This window comes from Mauremys mutica, chromosome 1 (assembly GCF_020497125.1).
Source record: "Mauremys mutica isolate MM-2020 ecotype Southern chromosome 1, ASM2049712v1, whole genome shotgun sequence".
NCBI lineage: Eukaryota > Metazoa > Chordata > Testudines > Geoemydidae > Mauremys > Mauremys mutica.
The window spans coordinates 14,454,757-14,472,054 of NC_059072.1; the positions used below are offsets into that span (position 1 = coordinate 14,454,757).

The 17,298-nt window shown below is 41.4% G+C and overlaps 1 protein-coding gene across 3 annotated transcripts in view; it reads left to right on the forward strand.

Moving 5' to 3' along the window:
• CELF2 (CUGBP Elav-like family member 2) overlaps positions 1-17,298 on the forward strand; it is a 451,780-nt gene that overhangs the window by 21,984 nt on the left and 412,498 nt on the right. The window contains exon 1 of one of the 3 annotated variants that reach the window (XM_045029013.1): positions 8,810-8,967. The exons of 1 other annotated variant lie outside the window; for it this stretch is intronic. In XM_045029013.1, the coding sequence (XP_044884948.1) occupies positions 8,894-8,967 (74 nt within the window). In that variant the 5' untranslated portion in view covers positions 8,810-8,893. Of the gene's footprint in view, positions 1-8,809; positions 8,968-17,298 lie in introns of those variants that run through there. One more of the 3 variants, XM_045029014.1, reaches the window with a different exon arrangement.

Below are 17,298 nucleotides of genomic sequence, written 5' to 3' on the forward strand. Positions count from 1 at the left end.
TTTCTGTACAACTTGACTAGTTTAAGAGCTTCCAAATTGGTGATAACTGCAGGTCATGACAGGCATTGTGCAAGTTCTTGCCAATGGCTATGCTAGTACTTTCCCACTCTTACCTGCAGCAACCCTGGTATTCTAATCATGGGCCCCAAGCAGAAATTGTCAATTAGTTTGAGCCTTGTGGTTGTCTTTGAGTAAATGTTCCTTAGCAGGTAGATTTTAGTTTCTAGCTTCTGTTTTCCCTCGGTTTCTATGTACACTAAAATGAAGTACCTTCCTGGGGAAAAAAAATCTATCCAAGTGTATACCAGATAAAGCAGCTACTCTTGCTGAACTCAAGAAAGAAATAAGAGTGCTTGATGAATGCCTTGAGGCCAAAACAATGATTCTCTTGCTGGCTTCTCTTGGAATAAAATTGTAAGAAGCAAAATCTAAGTTATTTCAATTTAAACAACACAGAGGATTGTGCTAGAAAAGGCAGAATAGCCTCTTTTATCAGGTCTGCATTTGATCAAATTCTTTTTGAACAATTTCATCCCAAGTGGAACAGAGAGAATTGGGATCCTTTTATGTAGTTAAAGTTGCAAATTATTGGCAAATGGACATAGGACCTCTGTGGAGACGCATGGTTATGTGTTCGATCCTATAATGCCGTGTTTGTGTGAGTGCTGATTAAGTTAATATGTTTAGTGTGTAGCATTTAAAGGAATATGGCATAGTATAAGTTAGTTTCTCCGTGTCCATATCCTAGAAGCCAGAGCCAATTGGCATGCTATGAATGGACAAGCAGGAGAGCAGCTAAAGACTCGAAAGGGCCATGGTGATCTTCCAGAGGCAATCAGATGAAATTGGAGTCTGACCATCTTTAGGACACATTGCAAAACCTTCCTCTTTTTTGATTAAACCTTTTCCACCAGAAGTGACACTCACAATATGAATTGCCTCTTCTGTTCCCAAACCTCGAACCCAGGCAGAGCTTGGAAACTGAAACGGGAGAAATGTTGGAGACTCCATGAAGTCCACTAGGGCTTTTGCTATTATTGCTATTGAGTTGTTTGGGGTTTTGCTTTTCTTACATGAAAGGCCTTCAGATAGGGTTTTATACAATCACCCATCACCAAACCAAGATGGAGGGAACACTTCCATCTCACCCCTTGAGATGGTCTCTCCACATTGTGGTTTAGACAGAGAGGGGAAGCTTTGCCTAGCTGCTGCCTGAATTCTGTGGCTGGGCTTCATCTTCCATGGCACCTTTCAGAAGCTCTAACATACTTTATCCCTTTCTTAAAAGCAGAGAGAGAAGAAGCTGCTTATCATAGCTTTCTGATATTAGAAGTGACAATTATTAGGCCTTCTAAGTGTCTTCACCATCAGGAGCCACACGGAACCAATGATGTATTTAGCTTTGTGTTTGGGGAGAGCTTTGCAAATGTGTACTGTTGCAGGTTAACATACTGATCGGAAAATTCTGCGGCCATTCAGAAACAAGACTTTTTTGAGAGATGTGAGTTTCCCCCTCCCCTTTTCCTCAATGGCCATTAATTCTGAAATCTAATTATGATCACATGTATTTTGAGACTGTGGAATGGAGCTTGGCATTGTGGGTACAGCTACCACTTATTCCTCCATTCCAACCCCTGACCAACATATTGATGAAAGTGATGCCATGTGTGACACTGGTATTCCTAGCCTACTGCCAGGAAATGGTAAGCTAATGATGAGAACTATGGAATATTTGGCTGTCAGCTTTGTAAATCATAGCAAAGACCCTAAATTCAATCAAGAATTTGAGTAGGGATATAGAAGCTGGAATTCTCTCAAGAACTGGTAGTGGCGGTGGGGAGTAGGTATCAAACCCTTAGTTGGGGATTTGTCCTGCTTTGAGCAGGGGGTTGGACTAGATGACCTCCTGAGGTCCCTTCCAACCCTGATATTCTATGATTGTGTGTGTGTGTGTGTGTGTGTGTGTGGTTTCTGATGCTTCGTCTTTCCAAGCTTGTGAAATACTACAGGAAAAACCTGCCTAACAGACGTTCATCTCTTCTTGTCCTTGCTGCGCTGGGGTCTACATAAATTTACAGTATCCACAAAAAAATATTCAATTTTGGAGAAAGTTCAAGATTTATCTTATTGAATATTTGTGTTAATGTTACACCTATACAACATAGCCATCACTGTGCTTGACACTGTGCATTTTTCTATTAAGGTACTGCCCTTCCTTCAACGAGTTTACGGTCTAAATATATAAGATGTCGGGGAAAGGAAATATTCCTATTTTACAGATGGGGTACTGAAGTACAGAGAGGCACTTTCCCAAGGTTACACAGGAAATCTGTAGCAGTTCTGGGAATGGAACCCAGGTTTTCAGAGTGCAAGCCCCTAAGGCTTCCCTTCCTCTTCAAATTCTAAATTTCTGCAAACCCGTGACCACTTTCCTTGCTGTCTGCCCAAAGATTTAAAATATGGAGGTGGAGAAGAAAGGACCTTTCTCTTTACTCTTTAAAAGTTGTGTTTTAATATTTAAATAGTCCATTTCTTAGCCATTAATAATAAAGTAGAAGGGCAGAAAGTATCTGCTGACATTGCTCTTCCGTATACAGCTGGTGTCACAAAACATGGTCACTCTTAACCAGCATGAAGCTCAAATGCCAGTTTTTATATAGAAATGTATTTAGTGTGTGTGTGTGTGTGTGTGTGTGTGTGTGTGTGTGTGTGTGTGTGTGTATAAAAGTAAATAAAACTTAAAAGCTGGCTGGATAATTTGTGGTAGGAAAGGTTCCTTTTTTTTTTCTTCACGATTCTGAGAATGTTGCAGCAAGTAAAATGGAGGTAGCACTTGCTTGTGCTTCCCATGAAATTACAAAGCAGCTCCTTGTTTGTATTTCTTTTGTCCTTGTGAGACTGTGTAGCCCACCTACCTGATACTGAAAGAAATTGTCTCTGTTCATGCAGATTCTGGCCAGTTAAAGTGAATTTACTAAATTATTGGGAGTAACATTTTGTTATCACCATCTTTAGGCCATGGTGAACATCTTAATTCTCTCAGCATAATCTCTGATTTTCCTTTCAGCTCTTCATTAGTTCTTTCATCACAAGGGTGTGAATTGAAAACAACAAAAAAACCCACAATCTTAAAAATGTTTGTAATAAAGACATCTTTATCATCCCAGTTTGTTGAGTTGTGCTTTTAAAGTTGCACAGCTTTCAGAGTCAAAATGGCACCATTATTTTTGTCTTGTATTGCCTTGTACCCTGAGGTTCCATTTAAAGCAAAGCAGAGAGACTTGATAATAGGAAGCATTGAAAGCTGTATATATGGATCCTGATGTCAAGCCATATTTTACTGAAGTAAGATCCCTTTCTAATCTGATGACAAACTCTCTTCTCTACTGAAATAAAATTAGGTTCTAGTGCCAAGCTACGTGTTGTTAAAACAATATTAGACTAATGTCAAGCCCTGCTATCAGGGCCGGCTTCAGGCACCAGCGCAGCAAGCAGGTGCTTGGGGCGACCAATGGAAAGAGGCAGCACGTCCTGCTCTTCATTGGCGGGTCCCTCTGCTGCCGAAGAATGAAGCGGCGGCGGTAGAAGTGCCGATCGTTTTTTTGTTTGTTTTGTTTTTGTTTGTTTTTTTAAATCTGCCGCTTGGGGTGGCAAAAACCCTGGAGCCGGGCCTGGCCTGCTATTGTTTTTGTAGGTTATGGAATTTGAGTATTTTTAAAGTAAATATTCTCAGCAGTTTAACTTAGAGATTGTAGGAGCATTTTGAACACTTCAGCATATACTCAGTGCTGTACAAGCTTTTTGGTTTGGTTTGGTTTTTTTGGTGGGGGGGATTTGGAGGAGGTTTGTTTGTTTTTGGGGGTTTGTTTTGTTTTTGTATCCTGGAGGTATCAGTCCATCAGATATCTGAGGAATTCAATTTTCTGCTCTATACTGTGCATATCTTTTCAGATTAAGTCCTTTTTGAGCAAATTTCATTTCCTCTTTCTATATAAAATTGCCCTTTTAAACAAGTACATTTTAGATAAAAACCTTTTTTTATTTAATCTTTTCAACTACCTCTTTATTGCTGTGAAAACAGCGAGGCTATGAAGGTCTGCTTTTCAAGAAAGTGTTTAAAGTAACTCTGCTTGTATGTCAAATGCCTGTAGTTGGCTTTATTTAATGTCTACAGCACAGGCGAGAAAATTAGTACCAGATAATGAGCAAAATTGAGGATTATTTTGGGGTGTATTATTACATTGTGCCTGGGGATGGGAACCAGAGGAGGAGGATGACTTGACTAAATTGAAGTTGGCTGTATTTTATTGGCCAAAAAAGTCTCTGGTCATTCTCCAGGGGAAGCCAGGTTGGAATTAAGATTACATTTGGGATCAGGAAAAGGAATCTGAAACTGCTAAAAACCAGTGAAGCCTGTGGTTCATTTTTTATGTTTCATATCAGAGAGCAATCCATTTTTAAAAGATGGTCAGGGGCAGTATATGAATGCAGTGCTTACAATGAAATACGGCACCACAACATTTTACTTTGCACTCAAACTGTGATTTCAGCGATGCTAGCATTTCATTGTCTCGACGCTGCTGTCCCTTGAGGTACTCTGGAAAGTGGAACTGTGAAAATGGCATCATTGTTCTCTTTTTCTTGTGTTAGAGTGACTCCGCCACAAACTGTGCTTAATTTACGAGGAAAGAACCATTTTGTTTCTTCTAATTGCCAGTTTTGCAAATTCAGCCTAAGTTCTGAATGTCAAGATGGGCTCTTTACCAATGATGCATGAGAAGGAATGAAGGGCTTGTCTACGCTGCCCTGTAGTGCAGACTGTGGGGGTGTGCCTAGCAGTGTGCACCACAGTGCTGCTCTGTATCTTCCCCGTGTGGGTGCAAACTAAAAGTTCCTAATTTTGCATTAATGTAATCCTCTTTGACAAGGATTGCATTAGTTTGCTCCCCCAGTGTCCACCTGGGATAGATATAGCTCAGACCCTCCTCCCTCCCCTCCCCTCGTATTCCAAACTGGGGGGGCAGTGTAGACATAGCCAAAGCTTCTGTATTCTGTTGCAGTGGTTCTCTTTCTTAATGGGGAAACACGCTGGCAGGGTCATAAAGTGGGGTAGGGCATTTCTGGTTTTTTTAATCCAAAATAACAATCCAAGAGGCCAAAATTGTTGCATTAGTATTTCACAGCCACCATTGGTGGTTTTCTGTCCAAGCAGCATCGTGCTTGCTGCATGTTGTTTTTTGATACTTTTGTTAATGCTGAGCTCGACATACAGGAAGCGACATAAGGGTGGCAGCTCTGTCTGAAATGTATCATTTGTATCCTTCAGGAGGAAGGGTGGGTTTGCCATTACGTTACTGGATGACGGCGCAGGAAACACGTTTTCAGTTCCTAGTTCTGTATCCGACTCCTTGTGTCACCTGAGGCAAGTCTCTGTGCCTTAGTTCACTTTCTGCAAAGTAGGGCTGTTAACGTTTCTTTTGTCTGTCCTGTCTCTTTGGGGCATGTACTGTCTCATAGTTACAGTACAAACTTGTCGTATCCTGCTAGGCCCCGTGCTAGGTTGGGACCTTTGTGTTCTACTGTAACACACATAATAAACACTAATGGAGTATAGTATATGAAACATGCTTTGTCCATTTTTCTGGCTGTACCTAAGAGTTGGATGTTCTATGACTCTTGCCTCTCATCCAGTGTAATGAGCATAAAGGGAATGACGTCGTACAGGAAAGTCTCCTCCTCCTTTGCCTTGAACCCTCACAAAGAGGGTGTAAAACAGCAAACAGAACCAAACTGAGGCTAGGCATATTTGGTTACTTGGCCACTTCAGAGGGTGAGGTGAACTCTGTAACCTTGACTCTTGGCAGTGACAGAGTTGATCCGCAGGTGCCATTGTCAGCCATGCACTCCTACGCAGAACCTGCCTGTGGGTGTATCACATATTTATTTTATCCTTGGGACGTGTCTGGTGTTTGTTAAAGGTTTCTTGGGCCCCTGCTGCAATACAACATGTCAGTTTGGCAGCCTTGTTTATCTGGGAACTTAGTGGCTTCCTTTCCAGTCCTGTTCAGATGCTCTGTTTTGGCACGTGTCAACAAGTGTGATCAGGTGTAAAGAGGCAGATGGCACCAAAGTGACATAGCTGTCACAGAGGATGGACTTCCAGCAGTCAAGATGGCACCTCCCGCAGCCTTGCACAGGCTGCTCTTATAAAACCCATTGGCACCTATGCCCTAGTGACACTGGCTTACCGGCTAGAAAGGGGTATAACACCTTTTCATCAACTAAGCAACACCATGTGTTGATCATGAAACTGCTATTTTGTCCTGTGCTGCTTTCTATGTCCATGTATGGTCAAGCCAGGGAATGTGTCATTGCAAAACCAGCTCCTGGTTTGATTACTGTTTTTCAAAATTATATAAAGTCACTTTAGGTGAATTTTGCTTGTAGTGAATCAGGATCAAGCTTTGGAGGGTGACAAAAATAAAGAAGCTCTCCTCCTTTTTTGACATTTAGCAGAAAATTTAGCAGACTCCTGAAATAGTTCAGTGCGATGGCTAGATTTAATTGTATAGACTGAGATTCTATTCCATAGCCTGGTGTGGCCACCTTCTAGGGGTAATATCTGTGCCACCGAAGGTTTTTGATGGAACTATGCCCTCTCTCCTACAGTCAAGGATGAGGCACATTGGTAAATATGAAGCTTGCCATGTTGCCTGTGATGTACCAGTGGTCAGTGGCTTCAGACTGTAAAGCTGTTAGTCTAGTATCTTTCACTATCTTTCAATTAAACTTGAAAATCCAATGGGAAGCAAAATCAAATTAGGGCTAGTCTTCAGCTATGTTAACTGATGGCCTGCTCCAAGGCAAGTGGTCCAAACTAAGCAGGTGCCTGTGCTGTTTTTCAGTGGTCTGTACAAAGCTCATGGAGTGGTGGGGGGAGGGGGATAAAATAAAAGGAAAGCAACAGAGTAAAGGAACACAACTTGGCAAACAGTTTAATACTCTGTTAGGTTTGTCTGCCCACTTTCAGATTGTCCCCAGCTTCTGTTGCACGTGAATTTCTCTCTGGAATTCTAAAGTCATTAAATAGAAGAGATTAAGTGTAAGAATCCAGAAAAGAGCCAAAGAACTATAGTTCAGACCACTCTGATCAAACAGAGCACTGTGAATAAAAATCGAAGCCAAGGACACGGTGCAAAATTCCAACCATAATTGTAGTTTTGCTGGGTCAGGATGTTTGTTCAGACAGTGAACAATTGAAAAGCTGTTCACATCACTCCACATATATTACAAATATTTGCACTGTGAAAATGATAAAAGAAATAGAATTTTTCAATTCATCTCATACAAGTACCATAATGCAATCTCTTTATTGTGAAAACACAACTTACAAATGTGTGTATATATATTTTTTGTTACATAACTGCACTCAGAAACCAAACAATGCAAATCTTTAGCACCTACAAGTCCACTAAGTCCTACTTCTTGTTCAGCCAATCACTAAGAGAAACAAGTTTGTTTACAGGAGATAATGCTGCCCACTTCGTATTTACAATGTCACCTGCAAGTGAGAACAGATGTTTGCATGGCACTTTTGTAGCCAGCATTACAAAGTATTTACGTGCCAGATATGCCCCTACCCACTTTGGCCACCATTCCATAGGACATGCTTCCATGCTGATGACTCTCTCCTTTTAAAAAAAAAATGTTAATTTAATTTGTGACTGAACTCCTTGGGGGAGAACTGTAGCTCTCCTGCTCTGTTTTACCTGCATTCTGCCATATATTTAATGTTGTAGCAGTCTCAGGTGATGACCCAGCATGTTCTTTGTTCTAAGGACATTTTCACTGCAGATTTGACAACGTAAAGAAGGTACCAACATAAGATTTCTAAACACAGCTACAGCACTCAATCCAAGATTTAAGAATCTGAAATGCCTTCCAAAATCTGATTTGGACGGGGTGTGGAGCATACTTTCAGAAGTCTTAAGAGAAACACTCCGATGCTGAAACTACAAAACCCGAACCACCAAAAAAGAAAATCAGCTTTCTGCTGGTGCTATCTGACTCAGATGATGAAAATGAACATGCATTGGTCTTCACTGCTTTGGATTGTTATCAAGTAGAACCCATCATGGACATATGTCCTCTAGAATGGTGGTTGAAGCATGAAGGGACATATGAATCTTTAGCACATCGGGCACGTAAATATCTTGCAATGCCAGCTACAACAGTTCCATGTGAATGCCTGTTCACGCTTTCAGGTAACATTGTAAACAAGAAGTGGGCAGCATTATCTCCTGCAAATGTAAACAAACTTGTTTTTCTGAGCAATTGGCTGAACAAGAAGTAGGACTGAGTGGACTTGTAGGCTCTAAAGTCTGTCTTTGTTTTATTTTTGAATGCAGTTATTTTTTTATAAACAATTCTACATTTGTAAGTTCAACTTTCATGATAGAGATTGCACTACAGTACTTGTATTAAGTTAATTGAAAAATACTATTTTTATTTTTACAGTGCAAATATTTATAATAAAAATAAATATAAAGTGAGCACTGTACACTTTGTATTCTGTGTTGTATTTGAAAATGTGGAAAACACCCAAAAATGTTTATATAAATAGTATTGTTTAACAGCGTGATTAATCGCATGATTAATTTTTTTAATTGCTTGACAGCCCTAGTATTCATGTAATGAAGGGATAAATGTGCATGGATGCTTATACAGAAAGCCAGATGTCCTCCCCCTTTGAAGATTAAGACACTGGAGTGAGACTCAGATCTCCTATTCACAGTTTTGTCACAGATTTCCTGTGGGACCTTGGACAAGTCTTTAGGCCTCAGTGCCTCAGCTGTAAAACTGGGATAATAATGCCTTACCTCACAGGAGTCTTATGAGGATGAAATTCATTAATTTTGGGAGATACTCAGCTCTCTTCACCATAGTATCTGTGATTCTGCCGTCTAGGTAAGTCAGCTTTCAGCTGGTGGGTATAACTTTTCTGGTTTGCCTATATTCAATCAAATTGCAACCTATTTTGCTGGTCTCAAGCACCTCTATGTCCAGACTTCTTTGTGCAAGATCTTGGGGATACCAGTGTTGTAGAATTTTAACATGCTACATTTTCACTAAAATTGCATGAAAATCGAAGTGCATGTGGGGGAAACCATACCCGGATTGAAGTACAGGAAATTATGGCAGTTAAATGGCTTCATCAGAATCCTTAACATGGTTATCTTGTATATAAGAAAACAAAAATTCATGGTCACAAAAATCCATTCCTTGAAGACCGTTCAATACACAAAGGCTGTTTTTGTAGGTTCTGTTTTATATAAAAGTGTTAACTTTTTCCATAATTTAAAAAGAAACGTATTCTCTGTGAGCCTCTCTTTTGCTTCAGGATTTCCAAAGGAGAATGATGATAGAGGAAATATGAATGGAGAGTCCCATTCTTGCACGAGTCCAGCTGTTTTTTGTTAGAAGCCTCTATCAGAGCTAGATCCTATTGTGCGAGGCACTGCAAACACAGAATAAAATACAGTAACTCCTCACTTAAAGTCATCCTGGTTAACGTTGTTTTGTTATGTTGCTGATCAGTTAGGGAACATGGTCGTTTAAGGTTGTGCAATGCTCCCTTCTAACCACATTTGACAGCCTCCTGCTTTGTCCACAGCTTGCAGGAAGAGCAGCCCGTTGCAGCTGGCTGGTGGGGGCTTGGAACCAGGGTGGACTGGCAGCCCCCCTGTCAGCTTCCTGCCCCCTAAGTTCCCTCTGCAGCAGCTGCCCAGCAGGCTACCAATTGCTGGCAGTTCACATTTCCCTCCCCCCACTGCCATGTGCTGCTGCTGCCCTCTGCCTTGGAGCTGCTCCCAGGAGCCTCCTGCTTGCTGTGCGGAGGAGGAGGGGGGGCTAATATCAGGGTGTTCCCCTAGTCCTGCCCCCCGCTTGCCCCTTCTCCATATCGAGCAGGATGGGGACAGGACAGGGTTCAGGACCGAGAGAGCTTGCTGGCCACAGCTGCTGTCTCAGTTTGAAGAACGGCTAGCCAAAAACTCAAAAGATAATAACAAAATGTCATCAGAAGCAGGAAGACTGCTAAACAACCAATAGGGCCTCTGGATGATCGAGATACAAAAGGAGCGCTTCAAGACGATAAAGTCATTGCGGAGAAACTAAATGGATTCTTTGCTTCAGTCTTCACGGCTGAGGATGTTAGGGAGATTCCCAAACCTGAGCCGTTTTTTGTAGGTGACAAATCTGAGGAATTGTCACAGATTGAGGTGTCACTAGAGGAGGTTTTTGAATTAATTGATAAACTTAACATTAACAAGTCAGTGGGACCGGATGGCATTCACCCAAGAGTTCTGAAAGAACTCAAATGTGACGTTGCAGAACTATTAACTATGGTTTGTAACCTGTCCTTTAAATCGGCTTCTGTACCCAGTGATTGGAAGATAGCTAATGTAACGCCAATATTTAAAAAGGGCTCTAGAGGTGATCCCGGCAATTACAGACTGCTAAGTCTAACGTCAGTACCAGGCAAATTAGTCGAAACAATAGTAAAGAATAAAATTGTCAGACACATAGAAGAACATAAATTGTTGGGCAAAAGTCAACATGGTTTCTGTAAAGGGAAATTGTGTCTTACTAATCTATTAGAGTTCTTTGAAGGGATCAACAAACATGTGGACAAGGGGGCTCCAGTGGACATAGTATACTTAGAGTTCCAGAAAGCCTCTGGGCTTGGCTACACTTACAAGTTGCCTCACCAAAGGCTCTTACGTAAATTAAGCTGTCATGGGATAAGAGGGAAGGTCCTTTCATGGATTGAGAACTGGTTAAAAGACAGGGAACAAAGGGTAGGAATAGATGGCAAATTCTCAGAATGGAGAGGGGTTGTTAATGTAGCCTCACACTCTACAAGGCAGCAGGACTGGAGGGAGGGGAAACAGCATGGCAGACAGAGTCCCACTCCCTGTGAGTGGGGGGGGGGAGAGAGAGAGAGAGAGGTGCATTGCCCCTTTAAGTACACTGGGAAATATTCCACCCTCTAACTTCATCACCTCAACCAAGCTTCACAATCATCATTGCTGTGTACAGTATTAAATTGTTTAAAACATATACTGTGTGTGTGTGTGTGTGTGTGTGTAGATAGTTTTTTGTCTGGTGAAAAAAATTTCCCTAGACCCTAACCCCCTGCCCCCATTTACATTAATTCTTAGGGGGAAATTGGATTGGCTTAACATCGTTTCGCTTAAAGCTGCATTTTTCAGGAACATAACTACAACGTTAAGCGAGGAGTTACTGTACAGTCAATGTCCCAAAGAGCTTGCAGCGTAATTGACAAGATGCAACAAATGAGGATTTGAGAATCAGTAATAATCACGTGCGTTCACCTAGAATAGCCGTGAGCACTGGTGGGCATTTTTGAGTCTTTTTAAAATAAACTGTAAGACATAAACAAATAAATAAGGTTAATATCAGAGATTCATACTGGCCCTCTACCTGGACATTATCTATTGGTGGTTTCCCATTGGCATCACAGTAGAAATGGGTGTTGAGTGATTTTGTAGTAGGACAGATTAGTGGCTTTATTGACTAGTTTGGGGGATGGTATTCCATTAATAGGTGGGAAGGAGCCATGCAGCAAAGAACAGCCATGCTTGCTCTATCGTTGACAGAGAGGAGGGCATGCAATGCAGTGATGCTAATGTGGATAAGAAGGGACGGGCTAAGTGACTGCAAAATGACTTGGGAGAAAGAGATTTTACCAATAAGGCAAAGTTTGGGGAATGTTTTAAAATTCAGCCATAAAATCCCTGCTATTAATAAAAATGTTGTGATAGGAGAAACCTTTTTTTTTGCGCTCTATTTAAAAAAATTCATGATTATTTTTATAAGAAGATTTACAAATGATTGTACTTCTACACAGTATTCATATTAATAGCTGCTTTTGAAAAAATACCTCCTATTTCACAAATCTTATTTCATAATAGGGATTACTGTCTGTGAATATTTGAGGGAGAGATTCCTAAATCCGGACAACAGGTGTAGACCCTAAGTGAACTGGAACACATGTGGAGTCTTGTCCTTTCCCTCTGAGGTTCCTGTCTCTTCTGGGTTCAAGACAGACTGCTAATGTTACTTTCATGTATATGTGAGTTATGAAGAGAGACAGTAGAGACTCATACCAAGTTAGAAAAAGAACACTATCATTATTATCTACACAGGAATAAAGCTGATGTGGAATCTGAATTACCCGTATAACATCAAGCCCTGAAACTGAATTATTTGTGTGTGCTTCATAGATCTAATCACTCCGATATATAAATAAAATCACTCTCACTCAGAGATCCATTTTAATAGGAGCCTGACACTATGGAGCAATGTCAGGGCCGGCTCCAGACCCCAGCGCGCTTGGGGCAGCGTGCTGCGGGAGGGCGGCAGGCGGTTCCGGTGGACCTCCCGCAGGCATGTCTGCAGAAGGTCCACCGGAGCCGCGGGACTGGCGACCGCCAGAGTGCCCCCCGTGGCGTGCCGCCCTGCTTGGGGCGGCGCAATTCCTAGAGCCGCCCCTGAGCAATGTATAGTGAAAATATAAGGGAAACTTGTTTTCTTAATCATCATCTTTCCATGTGTTCACTCAAGATGCAAAATACACAGTTAAATAAAGCCAATTTGCATGAGATTTTTCATGCATACAACTCTTGCTGTGAACTAGCGAATGTTTCCTTTTATATTCAGAGAAAAATATGTGAGCCTGCCAGTGGCTAGTTTAACACCTGTAAGCCCATCTGGCTGTTAACCAAATACCGTGTAGCCTAGTAGATAAAGTAGTTTTATTATTTCAAAGATACCGAGTTCAAATCGGGTGGCTGTGCATTTTCTTTTATCTTCTGTGTCCAATCCATTACTGTGTTTTCAACACTCAGTTCTCTTCAAATCCCAAAATATTTTAAATTGAGAGTGAAATTCACCTCTGTACAGAGGGCCTTGCCTGGATAGTATGATTAAAATGAATATGTTTTGGTAAATAGGATACTTGTATGAAAAAATGAATATATTTAGTCATTCTTTACATTGGAGATGCAAAGCACATGAGGCAGTTTAGTTTTCATGAACTGTTTCATAAATATATAGTTCTTTATATAAAGCACTTTGAACTTTAGAGCCTTATTACACTATCTTTTCTTAGTTTAGTCATATTCCATAATTCATTTGGTTTTAGTGCAGTCTTTTACTGGCCCAAGCATTCCCTCAAAACTGCTGTTCAGCCTGTTTGGATAAAGTTTCTGCTTCCTATTTCAAAGATATAGAGATCAAATTATAATTGTTGTTTATGGGCCTTTCCGAAAATATTCTGCTGGATGCAAAGACCAATGGTGGAAAACTTCAGGTTGAGTGGTTGAAAGTTTGGCAAAGTACAAAGCAATTAGAAACAGGGACCTATAATGGGAAGTGTGAGGGAATCTTAAGAATAGGGAATGATATAATTACTTGTCTCGTGGTAGTGCCCGTGGGCATCCATCAGGAACAGTGCCCAATTGTACTAGACACAGGTAAGAGGAAACGTTCTACATTTTGGGATGTGTGTGTGTGTGTGTGTGTGTGTGTGTAAATCTGAGGGGTTTTTTTTGTTTGGGACCATCTTTTATTTTTTTAAAAACTCTAACAGGATGGCCTGTCCCTTTTTAAGGGACGGAGGGCCAGCCAGCCCTGATAAGTTATCTGTCCCTGCTAGGAAAGGGTCAGGTGATCCCTATAAAGGGCTGAGAGCACTCAGCAAAAGGAGCTACTGGAGGGAGACTGGCTCCTGCAGTGAGGCCCTGAAGCCAGAGGAAGTGGGAGAAGCAAAGCGGGGAAAGCTTCTAGGAGCTATAGCCCGGGCTGGGTCAAGAAACTGTCCTTGTGTAGATGTTTTGCCTAAGTTGTACATTTTGGAAAATAAATCTATGCCTAGAAAAAGACTAGGCATGGCCACGAGTGCTTCATGGGCTGGGGAGACAGATCAGCAGCCTACCCGTGGTAAAGAATGCAGGCAGGCGATCCGCCCCTGGAACTGAAGGGAAGGCAATGGCTAGCCTGAAACCAGATTGGGTAAGGCAGCCCTGCTACACTCTATTAATTTGTTTAATCCCTGGGATGCTAGATCAATTCTCCCCCCTTTTCTAAAACCAATAGGGGAAGAAAGCTATAGTAATTGATCCTTAATATAGCACATCAAAATTTAAATATAAAAAAGCAAAATTCCACCAGCATACATGTAATATCCTATAAAAGCACCAAATGGTTTGCTCTGTAAGGGCTCAAGTACTGACAACTACTCCTGAGGATTTGAGACCTGTCAACGCTCACTGAAATCTGTGGGGACTGAGGGCTCATATCACCTTTCAGGATGAAACTCTAACCGCTCAAGTTAAATGGGACACAGTTGGCTCCTTGGTCATCCTAATTCAGAGCTCCCCCTTATTAACAGGCAACCAAGTTAAGGCAAACTTTTTCTTTCATCTGCCCATATTCTAGCTAATATCTCCCTGCCTTGCTGAAGCATAAACTGAATCTTGAGCGTTGCTGGGGTTAGTGGGACTACAGCAGGGGCCTAAAATTAAGCATGTGCTTAAGCAGTTTCTGCATTGAGGCTTATGGAGCTGCTCTCTTCTTTTTCTAGGTAAGCCTTTTTACTATGTTGAAGTTTTTTGTGTATTGTTTTTTTTTTTTTTTTTTGCAACATATTTTTTTTTCTTTTCCATGCAACACAAGGGAGTGTAAGGTCTTTTTTTTTTTTTCTCAAGCAATAAATTATCAATTCCTTGCCAATGATAATTTTCTGTGAAGAGCAGCTAAACCCACAAGGAAACCTGATGCTGAAAAATGTAAGCCCCTTTGCATGCTCTCTTCCAGCAACAAGAAAACATTATTCCCTTGAAGCTAAGAAAATGAACTTTGAGAACTTTGTCTAATGGCCATTTCTCTTCTTGATTGAAATAAATGAGCCCCAAGATTTAGCCTCATGCCCATGTTCACCCTTCAGAGAAAGGGCTTCTGCATTGATTTCTCTCAATGAGCACAATTTTTTTATTTTGCTGTGCAATTAGGGCAAATTTAACTTTCACCTCTGTACAATGTCCCTTAATTAAGAATGCTGTGAAAGGGTGGCAGTTAACTTGATGTGCGAGGCTGAGACTGCTGTGATCAGAACTAGAGCCACAGTTCGCACCAATTGTCTGCACTTGCTGGATTATATGGTGGAGAAGCCAACAAACATGATAGTTCAGAACTGAGCTAGTCTATGACAACCAAGTACAGGTCAGCCTTCATTGCATGCAAGGCAGAGGACTGTAATAAGCACAGCGTTGTGATTGCCAGCTGGTGGTCACATACTGTGAGGGGCATGTCTAATTAGTGGAGTCCAAATCCAGCAGCAGGACTCATTGTATCCTTCCTGCATGTTAATTCTGCTGCAACCATTAGCAGCAGACCCAGCCCTAGATGAATGGAAAGAAATTTTTACCACTTGTCAAGTCAGCAAGCGCTGTGCTAATCATGGTAGTGGGGCAGTCTCCTGTTCTGAGCACAGGGCTGGGAACCAGAAATAGACATTAACTCCCTCTGTGGCTTTGCTTAACCTCGGTTTCATGAGCTGTAAAATGGTACTAATACTTGTCTGTTATTTTCATCTTCAAAACACTTGGCAAATCCTAGGTATTATTCTGTGTCAGCTGGATATGGCCACTGTCCAGGGGCACTGGAACAGTTTTTATAGTGAGGGTGCTGAGAGTCATCGAACCAAACTGTAAACCTTGGATATAATGGAAACCACTTCAAACCAGGGGATGTGGTAGCACCCCTAGTTCCAGCACCTATGACACTGTCTCTATCTTCCATGCAAAATCACCCATGGAGGTGCCTTGGTTTGTCTTGTGGGGGGAAAATGAGGCGGGGGCGGGGGGAAAGAGTGTGTGTATGTAAAGAATGATACAATAAAGTTTTATGTACAAAAATGTCTTTCATACAAGCCATATTTCAAAATGTTTTACAGGGTTAAATAGTAAAGCAGCGGGGAGTGAAAGGCAATCATGAGATATAGGGAGAAAAGATGTTTTCAGCTATGTTCTGAAGCCAGATGGAGAACTGAGGAAGCAGAGAGGTACAGGAAGGCCCTTCCATGTGGCAGAAGTATCAATACAAAGGAGAAGCCTCTATAGGTGCCAGCCTGTGTTCAAGGACAAAGAGGAGGTCAGTGCTGGTTGAATGGGCACAGTGAGGTAATCTGGGGCAATGACCGAGAGCTTTTAAAACAAGAGGAGGGCAATTCTTAAGTCAATCCTAAAACTAGTAGGGGAGAGAGTGGCATTTACTGAAGACTGTGATGCACTTCTCTGGATGGGTGAGGAGGCAAGTCACCACATACAGTATAAGTTGGGATGTGGGGGAAGGCCTGGGAGGGGAGACCGGTCATTGAGAATGTGATTTATCTTTTTTTAATATAACCTGGTTGCCTCAGTCCATTTTTTTTCTGTTAGAAGCTATACAGTAGCTGCTCCCAAATTGCTGTAAAGTGCAGCCACCTCTTATTGCCCTGTAAATAATTGAATAACCTCTTCCAGGCAACATGGTCAAGATGCAGATTTAATTTACTGACAGGCCAGGAGTAAAGATGGCTGCATCGATTCGGTTCACTGTCTGTGGTTGGAGATATAGCGTATTGGTACATAAATAGTTTACTGAATCTGTCAGATTCCCTGCAGAGAATAAGCATATCCTCTGGTCTGTTACGTGTGCTTATATGAAACAGTTCCCCTTCAGTTCTCAAGCAGTAGGGAGTAATATATTTTTCCAATACTTTTGTGGAAAGACCTAATGAATCATATTTATTGTAGCAGAAATGTATAAGGATTTTTTGTTGGTGGTGTAGTGGGAGGAAACCCCACTTGACTGGCTTTGGTTTCTTGTTTTCCTGTGAAATGGTATGGCCTAATTTAAAGGTGATCTGGAAAACTTTATATATGCCAAAATCTGACGTTAGGGCTTAGAGTTGTTCCTACTGCAGATGCTACATCACTAGTACCTACATTAACTTTTGTTTTAGTGATTTGTTATTAAATGCTGTTAAGATTGTGAAACTGAGCATGGGGAATTTAAAATTTAAATGCACAACATTAACGCAGTGACCTCACTCATTCTGTGTATATCATGGGGCACAATAAATATGGCAGCCAACATTTTTAAAGGTGATTTGTGATTTTAGGTGCCCAGCTTGATACTACTTATCAGGGCCTGACTTTCAAAAGTACTGAG